The sequence below is a fragment of the Larimichthys crocea genome, chromosome X, assembly GCF_000972845.2.
Source record: "Larimichthys crocea isolate SSNF chromosome X, L_crocea_2.0, whole genome shotgun sequence".
In the NCBI taxonomy this organism is placed as follows: Eukaryota; Metazoa; Chordata; class Actinopteri; family Sciaenidae; genus Larimichthys; species Larimichthys crocea.
Window position 1 is genome coordinate 10,614,526 of NC_040020.1, and position 21,024 is coordinate 10,635,549.

The following is a 21,024-nucleotide window of genomic DNA, read 5'->3' on the forward strand; positions in this document are numbered from 1 at the left end:
GAGATCCTTTTTTTCTTTCATGTGTGTCTGAGATAAGAACTGAGTCAATAATTGACTGAAGTGTTGTAACCCTGTCTTCCTAATGGATTACATTGTATGTCAAAGGGTACTCTCGTGATGGAGGTGTCCTCCATCCACCGCACACCTCATGATCCCACACTGCTCTGAAGGTCTCTGTAGGTGGGTGGATTACCTCTTGATCAGGCAGTCAACACCACAAACTATTTGTTAAGTCCAGGCCCACCAGGACTGGTCTGGAACATGATGCTTCCTTTAGAATGAAGAATGTGTCTACTGTTTTCTTCGTCCACTCCTTGTGGACTGCCTGGTTGTTCAGCCAGACTACAAAAGTTAGATCCAGGCTAGAGGAAAAGACCTCTTTGTTGTAGTCAAGCAGCTCCAGTGTCTCCTGTCAGGTTTTGGACTCAGCTCTCTTGGTTCACTCAGGGCCGGTCCTAGCTATGGGCAATGTGGGCGGCCACCCAGGGCGCATTCTCCGTGGGGGGCGCACGAACGCCCGAAAAAGCAAAAAAACCGGTAATTTTCGATACCGCTCATTAAGTTAGCGGAGCGGGCGCCCCGGGAGCGGGGTGTTGACAAGGCAGAGGGGGGCGTCGGACAGACCGATGGGGGCGCACGCATCCAGGGGCGCAGAAAATCTTCGCAAATGTGGCCAGGACCGGCGCTGGGTTCACTTGACTTGTAGTTTACCTCACCACTTTTTCTAATGTCATCTCCAGTCTGCACAAGAGCCAAAACTCTTCTGCAGTTAAAGCAGCCTGTTCCCCATGAGCCCTCTGACAATGGTAGGTACAGTTATAGTGAAACCCAAAATCCTATAAAAATATCAAATGTATTACTTTAGAGAAAGTGATATGAGAGAAGATTTTCATTTATTGGCTGTGGATTCTGGAACAAATGTTTTAATGCCACCTACTGGAATTCAGTGCAATTGCGGCAATAGTTCTCATCTTCTCACTCTCTCCGTTGTCTTCTCCACACCTAAGTGTACGTTGGTAGGTAGTTATGTGTTGGCCTGTGGGCTGAGGCCCTAACGTCTGCTCAGTGTTCTCCTTGCCTCCTTCACTTTGTTCATATACAGCCAGGTAAATCGTAGTTTCATATTAAATGATTTTGTACCAAACTATCTTAACATGAAATTTAACCTAAAGCATGAAAACTTTAAACTCCAGTTTAGAATATGATTTACATTTTAAAGTGACTTCCTCCACCGTCAGCAGAGTGTGAAGAACCTGTTTGCCTGGTTCTCTTGAATAGGGGAAAGACTTGCTGGATTTTCCAGCTGAGCTGGAATTCCAGAGGCGCCATCATGAGTTGACAACCTAAACAATCTTAAGTTGGTTTGGCTTGTTTTTACCACCACTGTAACTGAAGCTGTTATTTGTGTCAGAATCACATTTCTAGTTCAGAAACATTAATAACTGAATAAATATGAAGAAAGATGTGGATTCATGGTCCTTCCTTGTAAATCCTTTCAATGGGCAGCAGACATGTTCAGCCTCTTCAGTGTAAAAAATGAACATTGCGATCCAAATTTACATTTGATGCAATGTAATGTCCAATTTCTCCCTCCCAAAATGACTTCAGATATTGCTGTAGGATGCTGTGGATTCATCTCTGCATCTACAAACAAAGCTAAGACTCATTACCATGCAAAGAGGAAGACAGATATCAACAACATACAGAAACACTGCAGACTTCTCTGGACAGAGATCTTCTGAGTTGGACTCAGTCAAACCCCTGTGATGAAAAGCAAAAGGACCATCCACGCTGTAAACAGCTCAGCCAGCATCTGTGATGGTATGGAGGTGTGCACATGGCATGATGGGTAGCTTGCTCATCTGTGAAGACATAATGAATGCTGAACGCTACATACTGGTTTTAAGTACATGCAGAAAGAGATATGTCAGTCTTATGAACACCCCTTCAAATAAAGTGTTACCAAAATGGGTATGTGGCCCTCATTTGGGTTCCAAGTGATCCAAGCAGATGACACGTTATTAACTGTTATTAAGACTTCAGACACATTAAAATGTGTCTAAAGTATGTAATGTACCTCTCACCTGTATGTATGTATGTATGTATGTATGTATGTATGTATGTATGTATATGCATATGTATATGTATATGCATGTATGTGGTGGTGCAGTATATTTAGTCACAAATATTTAATGGTCTGCTACTAAATGCTTCTACAGCTCTACATTTCAGGCTAATATTGTACTTTCATCACATCATGTTTATCTGTCAGCTGTAGTTGACAGGTGTGTAGGTGCTTTCTCTACAGATTTAGTCATAAGTTATAAGATGTGATGCTTTATAGACTGACAACCCAAAAATAAAAATGAGCTGCTCTTTGACATAAAGTTGCATGCTGCTGACACAGTGATGCCTCAGTATTATTTTGACTTAAGACTTCAGTATATTTTGATGGTAATATGTCTGTAGTTATACTTGAGTATGATTTTGATTACAGAACTGTAATGGAGTACATACATTGTGGTAGAGTATCTGATGACTTCCATCTCTTGCATGTGTCATCTAACTTTGCCTTGTTGTGAAGTGATTTGTTTGTCTGTGAAATGGGAGATGGAGGCGCTCTGACAGCTTTCATGACATGTTCCATTCATAGTCCACAGAAATGAAAGACAGACAGCTGACAGACAGGCCTGTCTCTCCTCTTCCAGCAGTTTATCAGAGAGGAGGATGGCGACAGGAAGAGTCCTACTCCGGGCTAGAAGGCTTGTTTGACACAGCAGAGGGCAGCAGAGAGCTGCAGCTGGACAGCTGCTTCACACAGTGTCACTGTCATCAGTGTCTGCCATGCTGGCTCTGTATTCAGTGAACACAGCTGATACTCAGAGATCAAACTCATCCCTGTCGGTATGCTGCTTTGAAAATTGAGCCTGTCATTAAAGAATATTGAGTGTATCTTATCTCTGTTTATCCAGCACAATGAAACACTGTGTATCAGATGACTGTTGTGATAGAGCCACAGTGGTGTGTGAGCGCTGAGCAGCTGTGTTTGTCCATTGTCCTTCTTGGCAACAAATCCCACGACAAAACAAAACCAACAATGATTTGATCCCATATTAAGTGTGAGGAATAGACTGATCCTCTTCTGTGGATTCTCCATAGAACTCATTATTTTACTGAGCAGAGCTTTAAATCATGTAACAGTGAAGTCAGTGCTACAGTAGCTGGTGTACTTTTGGTATATTTTATGTTGCTAATAGAACTGTTCAGGTCCTTTCATGACTTTTTTAGGACCTACTTTCTGTGAGACGAGAGCTACAGCCGAGCCTCTACGTGCTCTACAGGCCTGCAACGAGAGGTCTTCTTAGATTCATCTTTGATTCAGTGGATCAGTGAGATCTTAACATGTTTTTGAATTGGGAACAAGCTAAATATTCTATATTGGTTATTAATTATATGAAGAAATAATTCCTCAAAATATTTGTTAATGGATGGCATGACATTTTCACGCTGACATCTGAGCCTTCAGCATCCACACAAATCAATCAATCAGTTTTCATCCTTTAATATCTGGATTTGTAAATGAATGATATGTCTGATTTGTTAACATCCATTATGACTTAAAATGAAAACACATCGGTCACACTCAAAATTCACTCACAAAATATTTATTCTTCAATATTACACCACATAAAAATAATTCTCTTAAAAATAAAGTAAAAAAGTTAAAAACGACATCATATACAAATATGTTAATTTCATTAAACAATAAATTAAGCATCAAAAATCATCAAAAGTTTAAAAGTGTCCCAAGAATCCTGATCATGACAATCATTTCAGTTAGACAGCAGACTATAAATGAAATAAATAAAACCAGCTGGTAGTGTTTATCTACAGTTATCTGAAGTACCATTCACCAAATATAAAAATAATATCATAGACAAAATATTGAATATTACAGCTTCAGCCCTCTGACTAGTGTGTACAGTAGGATTGTTCAAACAGTGCTTTTCTACAACATGAAGCCAGAAAGCAAGAAAGAAAGAAAGAAAGAAATATGTCTGACATATTCAGAGGCAGTTTCACAGAAACTAAAGCAACCATTGAATCCAGTGTTTGACAGAGGAATGTTCAACTAGACCTGTCCTCCACTGTCCTCACAGGCCACAGTCCAGTTCACTTGTACCACAGCATCCCACGCATCCCCCCATGTGTGTGTGTGTGTGTGTGTGCGCATGATAGACGACACACTCTACACATCCCGGAGCGGCATTCCTTCTTTTCCACTTTTCAGAGCTTCCTGCCTGCGCTTGTAGCAGATCACTGTGACGGCAATGAAGAGGCCGATCACCAGCAGGATGAGGAAGATGCCAGCAGCGATCACACCAACTGAGTACACTGTTAGAAAGAAGACAAAACAACAAGTGAGTGACAGTGACCAGAACCACCCAGGAGGCAAATACAGGAACATGCCAAATACTGTGTGTGTTCAACAGACTCCACCACATGCAATAACACTGCTTCATCCTACCACAGCTTTTTATTATACTGTGTATACCGTACATATGAAATACCATTAATAATTCAACGTGTCAATTTGCAGTTTTTTACAAACCAGTGACAACAAAAACAACCTAAATAATAAACACCCATCTCCGACACCCCACCCAGTTATCCTTTAAATGTGTTGGCAAATATTAAATATGGAAAATATTTCTAATGTAGAAAGAAGAAAATAAAAGTGGCCAAACAGAGTCAGAGCAGTCAGCAGATGGACAGACAAACAGTCAATATACATTCATTATTTCATTTGGGTGGCAGCATGTTGAAAACTAAAATAAATAGATATGTGTACATTTGTCCAAAGCATGAGCGATGGGTTTGAATCAGGATCAGGACTGAACACTCACAGTGTTTCCTCTGGACAAACTTGAACCTGGTAACAAATCTAGCACAAGAAGACGAGGAATTCACCCTCTCCAGTCCTCAGTCAAGTCTAGCCCCAGTTTGTTCTCCCATGTACGTCTGCTTTTATGATTTGGTAGTAAAGATCTCAGCTGAGTGTAACAAGGGAAACTGCCACTGAGCATGACCGAGGCTCTAACCCAAAAATACACTTTCTGAATGTTACTATTGGGAAATAATACTGAATCATATTCATCGAGTCAGGCCACCCACATTCCATTCTCTTGCAAAAGCGACCTGCCCAGCTTACTGTCTTTACCCGAGAAGATAAACTGGAGACAGTGTTATCAATGGAACGGAGTAAGAAAGAGGCAAGCACCGAAACAAGCTCAGAATGTTGGGACTACTAGAAAAGTCGTTATAAATATATGACCGTTAATTTAATTACATAATAATGAAATAATAAACTTCAACAAAAACCAGCCTGTATTTAGATAAATGAGTTTTCATACAGACAGAACACAACCGTAAACTGAGCTTTAAAACGTTGGACAGATCTCTCTGTCAGATCTACAGCTGGCAGCTGATGTCCAGCGTGACTCTGTGCATGATGGGAAATGACTCGCAGAGATCCGGACATCGTGACGAGACACAAAACAAACCAGCAAACCAGTTTTTCTGTCCCGTGTAGGTATGTTGAACCTGACTGCTGTTTGCCAGCTGTGCTCTGCCTCACGCCCACACAGACACACACACACTACAATACAGCCAGTGTCCTGTCACCTCCTGTCTTCATTAATAACAAAGACAAAGACAGCGAGCTCCAACACAAACACCATGGGCTTGTTTTTTTAAGCCTTTCACACAGCATGTAGATGCACAAAGTAACAGCAAACTACAGCGTCGTATGTTTTTACATGCTTTACTCACTCACCATCATTAAAGCTGCTGCAAAAACATAAATTAATGCATGAATATAATACTAATGTGCATGTACAGACACAAGAGCAGTTGATGATACAAACACAAAGATGTAACTTCCTGCTTGGTTTTCGTGCACTTGCTGGGTCACTTTGTGATCATCACACAGGTCTGTCCTTTCATGTCTAATGTTGGGACATTTGTGCATGGAGGCAGGATGTGCAGCTTTCTAAGAATCAGGACAGCTCACCTTCAAAGATGGACTTGTCTTCGTTGTTGGAGCACTGGGTGTGGCTCAGCTCTCCCAGCTGCTTGTCGAAGCTGCGGCTGGGGATGAAGGCCTGGACGTTGAAGCAGTAGCTCTCTCCTCGGTCTAGACCTGTCAGCTCTATCCTGTTGGTCTTAGAGGTGTATTCTTTCTGCAGATAACACAGGAGGGAAATGTTGAGTTTGGATCATCTTATTATATCACGTGTGATTGAGGCTGAGTTGTGATGTCTGCTGCACCTCACCTTGCCGGTGCTCTTATTTTTCCGATAGATGACTTTATACTGCAGCTGGTCAGTGAAGATATCCCTGATGTTCAGCTGGCTGCCGTCTTTAAACAGGGCGGTGAGCGGGTCAATCACATGTAAGATGGTCTTCTTTTTGTCTTCGCTGACCTCCAGCTTGAAATCAGGTCTGCCGATATCAGCTGTGGAGGAGAGACAGGCCGATTACTTTTCTTTTTAGAAAAGAAGAGGTTACTAGAAAACATACAATATTCAATGGTACCATGTTTAGTAATAATTCATGCAATCGATAGTTCAATGTGTCTATCAGCTCTTTTCCTGCATCTGAACAATATTAGATTGTGAAACATTATTTCCGACATCTTTATTTATGGAAAGAAAAACCTACTGTCTTTGTAAGGGCAGAACTGTGGTGAGCTGCTGTAGGGGAACTCAGTGAGGTCAGACTTTGCACCGAGCGGGGGTTCAGACACAACGTCAGCAGTGTAGTAGGAGTTGAGGTCAGTCAGAGAGATGGACAGATCACACATGGTTCTTAAGGACCGGATACAGTGTGGGTTCCTCTGTCTGTCCTTACCAACCCTGCAGAGACAAATCACATTATTCAGTACATGTGACGTGTGATGATCATAACTTAATGATCCACCTAAAGATTAATATTTGTATTGGGTATTTGTGATTTCTGAATTGCTGAATCTCGACTCATGCACTGTTAAAAATGTAAAAAATACTCAACTAGAATTATTATTATTATACATAACGTGAAGTCTTAACGGGACTTTGTAAATGTAAATGACTGTCGAGTGTTTGAATTGGACTGGGCTTTCATTTTCCTCTAATTGAATCACTGTGTGCCTTCTGTGTATCTTCCTGTTTCAAGATCTCTGTCTGAAAATCAACATTCCTTTAAAAGCTTTTCCTGACTCAGTAATGGATCCTTATCAAGCCCTGCAGCCATTCATCTTCCTTTCAAGGTTATTCACCCAGCATGTGTGTTTCAGCCTGTCTTTGAGAAGATCCAATAAAGTGCAGGTACTTACAGAGAGTACTCCACCGTGTATGAGTAATCCGCTGACGGTTTGGGCTCCCAGGTCAGAATAGTTTTAAAGTTGGTGGATTTCCATGTGATGTTCTGAGCTTTGGGATATGACGCTGCAAAGTCAAAGAGGTCATGTAAGACACACACCTTTAAAAGCTGATGCTTCAAATCGTGGAAATTCACTTCATAACAGATCCCTTAGAGTCACTTATTACAGGATATTTTGCACACCGTGTACTGCTCAGGCTCACAGGGTGACATGAAGTGCTGAAACATTGTTCTTATCATCTTTCTGTGGACACTTCATTGTCATTTTTCCACTATGAACACAAAGAGAGACATGTGCTGAGTCTGAGGCTGTTTCCACTCAAACAGGCTGCCGACAACAAGACTGATGCTGCAAGTCATTTCTTCCTCCAGACAGTGAGCAAACACTCAGGACTGCAACTCTCCACACATGGAAGACTTTACAAACTGGACATCCATTATCATCATCATCATCATCATTATTATTACTATTATTATTATTGATGATGATGATGTGTGCCATTAAGAATGTATTGCAGGCACTTGTGACTTTGGACTTTTTCTAAAAGTGAGAAGTGAAAAATAAATGAATGATTTAAAGAATAAAGACTCATATTCATATCTCATGTCATGTTGTATATGTTTCTGAACACCTTTTTCCCGCGCTGGATGGATCAGAAGGTTTGTAATGAATTCGGTTTGAGCTCACCTGAGACAGCCTGTGTGGACAGAAAGAAGACCATGATGAGGGCTGCTGCTGCTCCGGGTCCTGGCTTTAGTGTGGGCTCCATGTCGGTTTAAATCCGTGTCCGGTTCTGTAGTCAGAGCAGATTGTGATGGTGCTGTTGCTGGTGCTGGATCAGCGTGTGTACGTCTCCTCTCCTTCGCCTCGCTTTAATCTGACAGAGCGCCCGTTACAGCAATGTAACCGCGAGAGGCATGGCCATATAAGGAGCGTCCGGCTCTGGCGTCACCAGCCTGGCGCAGCGGTGCGTGCCGGTCCCGCTGAGGTCACCGCGCGGGTCCATGCGGTATTCTCCTCGATTACAACCGTTTACCCGTGATGCTTCACTCTGAAACTTTACACATTGAGCCTGCTCTGCTTTATTCTTCATATTGATATGACTGCTATCTCCTCGCATGTGTTCACAATATTATATTTAGTGTGTTTTATTATTAGTTTATTCAGGCAGGACACATTAATACATGCACATGGGGAAAAAAAAGCTCCCAGAATGTACCAACAGATTCTTTTTCATCTGTACATTTACAGCATCACCTGCCACGACGTGATTTATTAGATTTCAGCTCTTCTTCATCATGACTGATCAATTAACCATCAACCATCACATGCCGGTCTCTGAATGCTGTCTGAGAAGCATCACGTGTTTCTATTGTGACACAGTGCAGATGGACAAAAGTGGAGAATGGAAGTTTGTTTCATTTTCATTTCTTACAAATCATGTGTTTCCCCTCAGTTTGTCACCTACAATAACTCGAAACACTTTGTTGTGTAACAATGTGGAGGAAACAATGCTGAAGTTTTTACTCAATGATTTTCAGTTTCATTGTGCAACATGAGCATTAACGAGCTGGTTAGTGAAACACCTGACCCAGGCACAGATTTGATCTGTTTGTAATCAGCCACGCTGGAGTTCATTAGAAACCTCCTGGATGGTGTAATCATAGTTCAAAAGAATGATGACATGCTCTCCAGCAATATGCTGACCACCGTTTGACGGTTGGATCCGATTACAGTGTCAGCATCATTCTGGGTCTGACAAACCACTCAGTGCATGCGTCACAGAATCCGATCATCAGGCAGCTTCAGTGGCTGAACTGCACGGCTATTTATAGTGTCTGTTGTTTGAGGTTTGTTAATTCTCCACAGACACAGAAATGCAGCGGAAAGTGTTTCTAGAAAGACGTCACTGTGTTAACACGAACCTTTGGATCAGTCTGTCAAAGTTATTGTTCACATCAAAGCTGCATTAACATGTTAGATAATATGAAACAACAGCAGCAGTCGAGTTTATTGTCACAGTAAAATGAAGTGATGATGGGAAGAAAACACAAACTCCATCATGTTGTGGACTGTAATGAAAATGGTACAGTCTTTTTTAATGTGGCTCTAGAGCTGGCACCGGGCCAGATTTCCCCCGGTTACCATTATCCCTCCCCCTCCCTCTCTGGTAGTGAGGGGCCCTCCTGTACCACAGGTCACTATGAATACCAAGTAAGCCTCTGATGGGAAACACTGAATGTATGCAGCCATTTCACCAATTCATTCCAATGGATAATAAGACAGTGAGAGGCTTCAGTACACACACACACACACACACACACACACACACACACACACATACGCACACAGAAGAAAGGACAGTTAGACTATTATTATAAAAATCTGTATAATCTAATGTTTGGCTCATGTTTAGAATCTGAAGATGTTTTATTACATCTGTCACTCTTCTTCCACATTTGGAATGGAATGAGCTGAACTGAGATAACAGTGAGCACAGCAGATGCGTGGAAAAAGAGCAAAAACTCAAATAACTGTTCCCTTCATAAATTCTACTGACGAGCTAAGACCTAGACTTGCTTGATGGATGAGAGGTTTACAGCAAAGTACTGGGAATAAAGCTTCATGTTCTCGCGCCAGTGACTCTAGAAGTTTGATTTACCTCTCATGATACGTTCCCATTTATCCCTCTCATCTCATCATCTTTTCACCTTGTCATCTACAGCTCTCACATGTCTCTGTGCTCCTTTCCATTATGTAGAAATATTCAATGGCATGAGATCATTAGGCCTCTCTGTTTGTTGTATCAAACCAAGCTACAGCCATGCATTACTTTCCCAGGCTTATTCCTGGAAATGAGAGGCCTAACAGCACGGCTGCTACCCTCACCAGCTGGACTCATTGTTAGAGTTAGCCAGCCCTGCAGACAGTTCTGCTTTGTTTTCATGCTCCTCACACTGCACACACAATGACAAAACAGAGTGAAAAAAGGAAGAGGATTTACTTCACAATTCCTCAATGGGGAAATTCTTTTTTTACTCAATTTGTGCATGTGTTTTTACACACACACACACACACACACACACACACACACACACACACAGAGTCTCATTTCCAAATAATCATCTTGGCAATTTATACATTTTTCCGCTGGACTTCCCGTAAGAATAATTTTGTTTGGAATTCAAATACTGAATCTTTGAAGTCTTTCACCTCATCCTGCCATCAGCTAATACATTTTAAAATCCAACCATTCATCTCTCTCTCCTGGCTCCTGGGTTAAATGAAGGCCAGATCAACACCAGGTTGTAGCTTGTGTTTCTGAGGTTCACTCACTGCCAGCACTGCAGCAAGGCATCAAAACATCACCTCCATGCCAACGAGGACATGAGGTCTTATTCCGGCTTCTTGAGAATAGTTGTGCATGGATTGATGATACTGTATGATGATAGGAAAAAAACAAAATGTATACCTGGTCAGATTAAATAAATGCAGCACATTACAGAGCCAGGCTTTCCTGGTGTTGACAATAGTCAGGGTTAATACTTTATGTCACCTAACAATACTGTGTGTCATGACTCACTGATAGAGTGTCCAAACTACACTGTTTTACCATAAGTCTCACATATTTCTGAGGAACTGTTCTTCTCACAGAGTTGAGTGTCACATCTCACATGTTTGTTTAAAGATCCAAGGAGGAAGGAAATTTCTTCCTTCAAAACAAAGGCCTGTGGGAGTGGGCGTCATCCACCTTTTCCTGTTTTGCTTGCATGTTAGTTATGTATAGAGGCAGCATCCTTTCTGAGATAGTGTGAACCTATGAACATTACAGATGAATCTTTAAATCACTACACTGGTCAAGTTAAGCAATATGTTGGATGAGCTTGATACATGTATAACCTGTATAAATCAGAGATGTCTTTGAGGTCTGATGCATATCAGGAAACAGAAGAATGTGAAATAAAGTATGTCTCTTCCCTCAGTGACCTCCAACAAGTCTTGTTTAGGTTAATTGTACATAGTATAAACTGAAAAGCAGTGCAGACCAACAGTGTTCATGTATCCATTCGAGCACGCACTCATCTACAAATCGGGGTACAACATTCGCACAGAGGGAAAACCTGAAAAATATGATAGCGTGTAAAAAAAAAAAAAGGAGACCAAAACACAATGTGCCGTAAAACCCAAGAAAACAGGCAGTGCTTCACATTTCAGCCAGATTCCTATCTGGAAGGAACATACTAGTTTTTGGTGATAGTTGGGATCAGGTTCTGTTGCCCAGGATCTTAAACAAGCTTCCTACAGGAACAAGGTGCCTGTTCAACACGGTTCCTCCAGACAAATTAGAGGTCAAAGTAAATATTTGTGAGCTCTTGTGAACATTCATTGATTTAGTTTCAATGATTAGCTATAAGGGCAGTCAGCTATTCAGATACAAATGGAGGCCAAGTGTGGGCTGAGGCATGCTGGGAGTTAATCAGCAGCCACAGAGAGTGTCTACAGTCTGCTGATGACTGATAAGAATTAAACAGGATTTACATTCCTGTGACAGAAGATAGTTTGGACACAAATAGAGCAGCTGCTCATAGAGCCGCACACACTCTTTATCGTCATCTACAGTTTATTAAAAGGTTTAGTGAAACATAGAATAGCACCAGAGTGATGAAACAACTTACACATGTTGGTCTGGTTTGTAGATGGCTATGGTGAAATGCACTGACAACAGAAGCACAAGAACTCTGACAGGTGGGTGAGAATGTCGTGCATCCAATATTCATGCAAGAAATAATAGTTTGCACTTCACTGCATTGTTTTCCAACTTTAAGTGTCTCTTATTCTACCTTTAACCACTATCATTCCGTTTTGATGGAGCTTATAGTTCCCTTTAATGCATGTTACTAATTTTGCTTTTTCCCTGGAGTTTTACTGCTTTCTCGCCTCACAGGTTCTCAAAAAGTCAGGGTCAGACTGGTTCAGATGCCAGCTCCTGCTTTTTTACAGATCAGAGATCTGTATCTGCAACCAGGTGGGATAGGTTATTATTATTATTACATTGCATTTAGCAGACACTTTTATCCAAAGCGACTTACAGAGGAGGACATAAGATGAGAAAGGTGTAAAGGAGCACAGAGTAGTTGTTAGTTTTGTTAGTTTTGTTAGGCAGGGAAGCATTCTCGAAACAGAAAGGTTTTTACAAGTTTTTTAAAGGTCGAAAGGGATGTTGCTGTTCTAGTAGCCGTTGGCAAGTCATTCCACCATTTGGGGACGACCACAGAGAAGAGTTTAGAGTGACCTTGCTTTGCGAGAGGCGAGGGTACAACTAGACGGTTTGTTTGAGCGGAGCGTAGCGCCCTGGTCGGGACGTGAGCCTTTAGTAAGACGCTGAGATAGGCAGGGGCAGATCCTGAGATGGTTTTGTAGGCTAGCGTCAGAGCTTTGTGTTTAATTCTGGCAGCTACAGGCAGCCAGTGCAGGTCGCTGAAGAGTGGGGTGACATGTGACCTTTTAGGTTGATTGAAAACCAGTCGCGCTGCGGCATTCTGGACCATTTGCAAAGGTTTGATCGCGCAAGCAGGTAGGCCAGCCAAGAGCGAGTTGCAATAATCGAGGCGGGAGCTGACTGTAGCCTAAGGTGTGACAGGATGCATGCTTTAAGTGTGTGACACTGTCAGTGTGGACTGGGAGTTTGAGGGTAGGGAGTAATGTGTGTGAGTTGGTCTCATTTGGCGTGGTGAAGTAGCATGTGGAGGACGATCAGTTCTATGGAGGGAAGGATGTGTGATGCCAAGCTGTCCACCATCTCAGCTGACTCTTGATTCTATTGATAGGGGTACTGGTTTTATTAAGAACCCATAATAACACCAGAATCTCCACTTTTCATGTCAATGAGGAGTTCCTTCATTTTGGTAGCTGCTGTGCTTAGATGATAGAGTGGGTTTGATGGTTTGAATCTAGTCCAGTCAAAGTGTCCTTAACCAGATACTGAACCCCAAAATCCGTGGCGTGTGTGAAGCTAATCAGCTTAGCATTAGTGTGTGTTTGGACAGCAGTCAGCTCCTTGCATTGCAGCCTCTGTCATCAGTGTATGAAAGTCCATTTACGTTCAGGAGTAGGTGGGTCTCTGTGCACCAATGAGTGAAGAGAGAGAGGGAGCACTGATAGTCCATGACAGAGTTATCGTCCATTAAAAGTAAGTAAGTAAAGAAGAGAGGCTGTGTTAGTAATTAGTGTAGGGAGTGAACAGGAAGAGAGTTAGAACACAGCCTTGTGGTGCTGGCAGTGCAGATATTAGGAGAAAGAAAGAAAACATTTGCCCACTTCCACAGAACACAGGGAGGTGTGTTGGTGCCACATCATCTTTACGCACAGGGAATAGCTGCAGACAGCAATTCTAAACAAAAACTAGTTTGTTCCTGTGACGCTGGAAGTGCTGAGGTGTTGTGATTCTGTGCACGAACAATGACTGTTTTTAAGAGCAGGGGACCTGAGTGAGAAGCCCCAGCTACAGTCTGACATCTCGCATGCTGGAATCAGTGTGTACAGTTTTGGGGTAATTCAGGTCGATTTCCAGCCAGCATTGTGTCACATCTGTGACGTTTTATCACACTCATTCAGTAGTTTCACTGAATAGTTTTTTTCCTCTTTTGATTTTCCAGGATTTGTTTCCAGATATGGAGGGTAGTCACAGTAAACTCATAACAGGCTTCAGTCCATCTTCTTTTTACCTTCTTGTGTTTGTGTCTATTTATAGAGAAACACCAGGGTCACGTCGAGCTCAGGATGTTATGGCACTGAAGTGTTAGTCAAACGTCCCTTTCCTGTTAGGCTTTGCATCAATTGCACTTTTGACACTGGACAGGCACTGATAATATTTCTACTTTCACAATATCTGACACTACCACTACTATTCAGCATGTGTGCTGTACACTGGTCTTAGTATACTTAGTAGAGTGGACTGAAAACATACTTGGGAAACCATTGTATATTTCTCCTGCCAGTTCAAACAGCTCGTAACTACTTGGGTTCTGAGTACATAGTGAGGAAAACAATAACTGTTGGGTTAACTGGGTGGCCCAACAGCCCAATAATAACATGTGGTGTGGACTGAAGTACTGTAGAAAAAAAAAAGAAACTGTGTATGCAGTGAATTTCCACTGGGTTTTTGCATGACGCCTCAGCTTGCCCAGGAATGTGGGGAATGATTGATTGGTGTGTTGGTATGCAGGTTGTTGCGAGAGTAAAGGTGGGACATTCACCTGTTGGAACACGACAGCAAATTATTAAAGCAGGATTGGGATCAGATGGAAAGATAGGTTTGTCTGTCAGCATGACTGTACAGAATAGGAGCACCTGCAGATCCTGGTTCCTGTTGAGAGATAATGAGATGGTGGTGAGCCATTTGCAGGAATTCAGAGTGAGCTTCAGAGTGAGGACACAATGTACCGTCAAACCTGGAGGATGATGGGATGCAGGCAGGGCAAGCCAGTCTGAGCTGAGATGAGCTCAGCTGATAAACATTGAGCTCATTCTAATTCAAATCAAATCAAATCAAATTTTATTTGTATAGCCCAAAGTCACAAAGTACATTTGCCTTGAAGGGCTTTATAATCTGTACAGGGAGTGACACCCTCTGTCCTTAGACCCTCGGTTCCAGTGAGGAACTGAGGATATGGATAAAAGAAAAGAATCATATCTAATGTTGTGAATAGAGACACAAGCAAACTGCAATTACTGTCATGCACAGTGATGACATATGTAGGTCATCTCATTTTTTGAGGTTTAAAAGTACTGTACTCTCCCAGCCTTGATTCTCCATTTACTTTGTGAACAGGTGTCTCTTATGAACAGGTGCTATGACTGCTGTCATATACAGTATGTTGGTGTTCACGTCTGCTTGTGACACTGTATACATGCAAAAGCAATAAATGCTGCACAGCAGTTTGTAGTGTAGTGAATGTGATTAGCTCAGTTGGAACCTTGCATGACAGCCAGTGCCCTCAGTGTAGGAATGTGTGTCTGGAAAGGTGCTATGTAAGTGCAATCTATTCCCCATTATCATCATCTTTATCTTCTATGCATCAATTCTTAAGAAAACAAGAAACTCAAGAAGCAGCAGTTGTGTTTCTGTAGTTCAACATTCACTTCCCTTAATGTTTCTAAATGCATCACAGCATGCATAACATTGGAAACAGAAATAAAGTTGAAAGGGAACCCTTTCAGCCCATAAACAGTCATCAGAAAAATCTTTTTCATAAATATGTTTATTGTGGAGGCATGTTACAGACAATACACAGATTAGCTGTGAGAAGTCTGACATTTTCTTGTTTTCTGAGGTAGATTGTCTGGAAAAGATGCAGGCAAAATACAATGTATCCAGTTCACACAATTCACCTTCCAACCCACCCAATATGTGACGCTTGGCTATGAGGGCAGCAAATGCAACAAGCTTGATATTTATTAAACCTGCCCACAGGAGACACACCAAAAATAGCAGTTGAAGGGCATAGGTTCAGGGGATGTCCAGAATTTCAGAGAGGAGAGTTGAAGAATAATGACCAGAAGGAGTTGAGCTTTGGGCACAAGAAAAATGTGAGAGCATCTGATACAAGAATCGTCCTTGTCAGGAAACAGTTTCTTTAGCTTAGCCTTAGTATAGTGGATCTTGTGAAGCACTTTAAACTGAATAAGGCTCATATGAGCGCAAGTACAAGTGGAGCCTGCAGACTCACTTTAATGAAAAACTGAAACTGTCATTAACTCATCAATTCACATTTACATTGAAAGCAGTGTTGAGGAATGGTAACTCAACACTCAAAAACAATAAAAGCCCAGGGCCAGTAGAACATATTAATGAATGCTACAACACATTAAAGATTTGTTGTCTCTCCATTTATTGAAAGTATGCCATCATGTATTTGACCCCATGTGCCAGTCCTATAGTCCAATATCACTGCTGAACTGAGATCAGTGTATGCTAAACACAATATGGCTAGACTAAACACTGGGAGATACTGTGAATAATACTACATTTATTTCTCATCACAAAGATACAAAATCAGAATCAATAAATAACCTTATATAATAGCTGCACAGCTGACCAAGCTAACAACAGTTAGCTGTTCACTACTTAGCAATGTTTCCATCAGAAGAGGCTGTGCTTGAACCCAGACTGCTCTGGCTGCTTGGCCCGGTTCTGTTGTCAGCTAATGACAGTATTTAGTTAGCAGTTAATTAGTGGTTGGCTACTTTAGTAGGTGGTGAGTTCAAAGCTATCTGTGCATTAGAAAACTCTGTAAATCACTCAGAGTTGAAACTGAGGACATCAGAGGGAAAACCCATCCATCCATTATCTGTGACAGGTTACCCTCATCAGAGGGCACATAGCGACAAAGAAGCATTCACTCTCACATTCACACCTACAGGGATTTAGAGTCCCCAATCAACCTGTTACGTGCATGTCTTTGGTGGACTGTACTTAGACGGAGTACCTGGGGAGATCCTAAGAAGGTTCAAGGAGGAGAACATGCAAACTCCACACAGAGAGAAAGACAGAGAGAGAGCATTTCATTGGATGTGTGTCATCAACAACTTTTTTATGGTTTATCAGGAAATGACAAAGAAAAACAAAATATCATGAAGAATACCTGAAAATACTGAAAACATGACTTTGTGTTATCATGAAGAATACCTGAAAATACTGAAAACATGACTTTGTGTCATAGGAAAGGTGAGAAAAACACTTTCTGGGACTTTAACACCACACATTGCTGTTCATTACTCATTTCTTAACCTGAACAATTGAACCCAAACCAAACATTTCAAACCACAATTAAGGGAATATTTTATTTGCAGACGTCACTCTTTTGGTTGAGAACCATGACCCAACAATGAAATGAATGTTAACAGTGTCACCTCTGCTGTCACACACTGCCACTGGTATAAAGTCAGTGCATACTTTCTTCAGATAGATTAGATAGATTAACTTTCTCAGTGATCATCTGCAATTTGTTTTGGATATACAGTGTATATATGTGGGCCTAAAGCATCAATACCTTTGCCTAATCATTGACTACCTCCTCATTTATAAGCCAGCAGAGTCATCAGGGTGGGGAGTATCCCAGCAGCAATGTCACTAACATTTGTCAAAACATGCCCAACATCCTGATGGGAACTAGCTGCAACCCACAGAATCAACCCACAGAATCGTTGAATCACCAGTGATCAGCAACATTATTTCCAAAATCTGTGTCACAGGTTGTAAATGTCTCACTCCTCCCCAACAGAAGAAAACAAACAGTTCTAATTCTAAACTTAAGTTCTAATTGAGAGAGGAGATATTATATCTGAACTTTGACCTTGCTGAATGACTCACAACTTCTTGGTGTGCAGGTCAAAGATGAGCACACGTTGCTTTTTACAGAAAAATAACTCACCAGACTTTGAGCTCAGGTTTGTCTGCCACTAGACTTCCTTCCGTATCAAAGCACAAATCAGAGTTTGGAAGTAAATGCAGACACATGGTGAGATGTCTGGCTGACTAAGAGGGCACCGATACAAACACAGATTGCACCAATACAGCAAGAGTTTACAGAAAGTGTGTCATATTTGCTTTAGTGTCTCTTTGAATCTGTTATCTTTATTGAATGTTCATGTTGGGAACATTGTGAGTTGCTGCGAAACCACTTCTGTTTGGCCTCACATTGAATTCAACACAGCGTATGTGACTAAGAAATCAGTCAGTGCGTGGAAACTAACACATCACAGACGGATCATAGACTCCTCCAAAAATAACTTTTCATGTTATTGACCTGAAACAATCCCACGCTTGTTTGATAGATTATCAAGAAAGAGGATTTTTTTTCCGAGGTTCACTTTTATTATGATGATTTTATTTAAATGTCAGTTACTCATCTGGCATCTGAAGTTTTTCCTTATCTTCTTCAGATTTCAGACTATCACTGTACTTTATGATGAAAGTGACAAATTCAGTTTAATTAAATTCAGATACCGGGCCTCTGGACAGACGGACAGATACACACAAGTTGACTAGTACTAAAACCACCTCTCCTTCTATTCACAAGTGTGTCTGCTGTAAGCTATGTTTTTGTTAATTGACCACCAAATGTACAAATGTAAACGTCTGTAAAAGTTCTTCACTACACACTGCGGCTCCAGATGGCAAATGATTTAATGGAAGATAGGTCACACAAAATAGAGTCTGTTTCGAGGTCTTGTGGTTCCTTTACATGCCCAGACGGTGACATACAGTAGCAGACTGTAAGCTCTCTGACTTCCTGTAAATTCTGCTCTTAACACATGAAGAAACAGCATTTCCACACAAATGCAACCTGACAGCGTCAAAACCAGTGACACTACTACTGCTACTTCCTGTGACCCAATAGTCAGACACTATTTATGCCTACTACTCTACTATGTGTGAAACAGTAGTTTTGGCAGTGCACCAGTTGTTGTCTATTACTGCTGTACCAAATTTGTACAAAATGATCACCCCAAAAACAAGGCCTTGCATTTTATGTACGGTTACAACTACCAGACAGACTTCAATCCTGCCCTGTTTGAAAAATAAGAAAGAAAACTATTTAGGTCAAAGCTACAAAGTGCTGCTCTTTAATCACTCTCTGCAGTGATCTCTCTGTGTTCCAATAAATAAATCATTCAAAGTGAGAACTCTTAGCCTCTGGGCTAATAAAAATGCTGTTTAAAGTTCAAATAAACTTGTGTGGTTTGTTATCTGTAGCTCGTGTAGAGGACTACAGAGACCTTATTCCAGCTGAGAGCTCCACTCATTCTCTGCTCTTTGTAAGGGCTCAGAGTCCCTCTGAAAGACTGTAAACACTGTGCACTATGTCACTGTCATAGAAGAATGCTGCAAGAATGTGCCGTGATCAGGAAGGGTTAACGGATACCTGACATCTCTCTAAAGATGGACAGTCGTGTTACCTCAGTACTGTAACAAGCGGAAAGTTCCTTTGAGACATTCTATCATTTCACACAGCAATCAGACTCATTCAAACATTCCCATAGCATTTACAGAGGAAAGTGTAATGCACACACATAATGTGTCAGAGAATGAGTCACAACATTTTCTAAACTAGATTTTTCAGAAATAAGAATAACTCCAGTCATTATGGGACATTTACATAATGCTGAGCTTTTTAAAAATTTCACAAAGACAATTTGAATATTTCCAGATTTCAGTTCTGAAAATGGTTTTAAACATTGTGTCCTTTGACCAGTGTCTAGTGACTCTGACTGTATTTCAAGGCTTATCTATTGATATCTGTCACATCCGTCACATCCGTCATGTTAGTCTTTATCAGTGGATGGAGCTGATTGATCCAGATGGAGTGAAAGCTCAGAAGTAGATCTTCTTTTGAGAATGTTTAGTCATTGACTATTTTTTCCAAAGTCAACAATGAACTTTGATGCTTCCATTTTAACACATTATGTCCTCTAATAAAGACTGTTGGAGGGGTTCAAGCTCCAGGAAAAGACCCAGAGCTGAGATTGTTTTTCCAGCTCATAGTTGCTGTGGATTGGCTTCAGCTTTCAGACAGTGCTTCCTACCTGGTCCCAAGGTGTTTATCAGGATACACAAAATCACATATTTGACTACACAATGCACTTTAAAATGTTAAATGGTCTAAAAATCTAATCTAAACTATGGTTCTATGGGGGTTTTTTTTGTTTTGTTTTTTTTTTTTACATATATTTACTTTCATGTTTTAGTTTCTCGTTTCTGATTGGGGAGTATATTTTGATGGTCAGCCTCTGCCTGTGGGAACATTTCATCCAGCCATCCAAACATAGCTCTGGCAACATTACTGTTGTGTTGCATAACAGACCTCCTTCATTCTTTATGTTCATTAGCGTTCAGCGCCTCTTATCCACGGACCTGGCCCCTGGCGAGAGTCACTAAACTTTCTTAAATATTTGCAAACAGTCTCAGCACTCACCCTCTTTCCCCGAGAGAGCTCTACATAGCATTTCCTGTAATCTGGCATAGTTGTCATAGCAGGGTCTGTTGTTTCAGATGTTTGATCATTCAAATGAGACAGTAGACGTTGAGAGCTGTGTTTGGACTCTGTGAATCAGAATCAGAGACCAGACCTTATCTTGTGTTCTTCATGGATCATAGAAATAGTTCTGTGATGGTTTGGAGTGAAACCAGATGCAGAAACAAGCATTTTAAAAACATTCAGTCAGAGCTCTGATCCAGAACGGACTTGTCTGATTTTTGCCTTCTTACAGTAATTGTCATATTAACACTTAGGTCCACTTAGGTTTCTTGTCCCAGACTTTCCCAGCCTATCCCCACCCTTACAAGATGTCAACAAGACAACGAAGGGCAGCAGGTCAGCGTATTTCCAGAGGGAATATACAACACTTAGCTCGAGGCCACTGTGGCCATGGTGTGTCATTCCCAAAACTCCATTTCTATGTGGCACTTCACAAAGAAACATTTGAGAGATGAACAGCCTGATCTGAGATGACTGTGAGGAAGCCTCGTTTACATATTTGACATACATACAGATGAAATAAGGTTATTTCATTCCTTAGGTCTCTCTTACCTGATGTCA

The 21,024-nt window shown here is 41.3% G+C and overlaps 1 protein-coding gene across 1 annotated transcript; it reads right to left on the reverse strand.

The window, feature by feature from the left end:
- Positions 1-3,649: 3,649 nt before the first annotated feature.
- Positions 3,650-8,310, reverse strand: f3a (coagulation factor III, tissue factor a). The gene is made up of 6 exons (XM_010739836.3): positions 8,111-8,310; positions 7,376-7,487; positions 6,724-6,917; positions 6,336-6,517; positions 6,074-6,242; positions 3,650-4,395 (listed from the first exon to the last, which is right to left on the reverse strand). The coding sequence occupies exons 1-6, from the start codon at positions 8,190-8,192 to the stop codon at positions 4,250-4,252; spliced, it is 885 nt and encodes a 294-aa protein (XP_010738138.1). The 5' UTR covers positions 8,193-8,310; the 3' UTR covers positions 3,650-4,249.
- Positions 8,311-21,024: the final 12,714 nt, after the last annotated feature.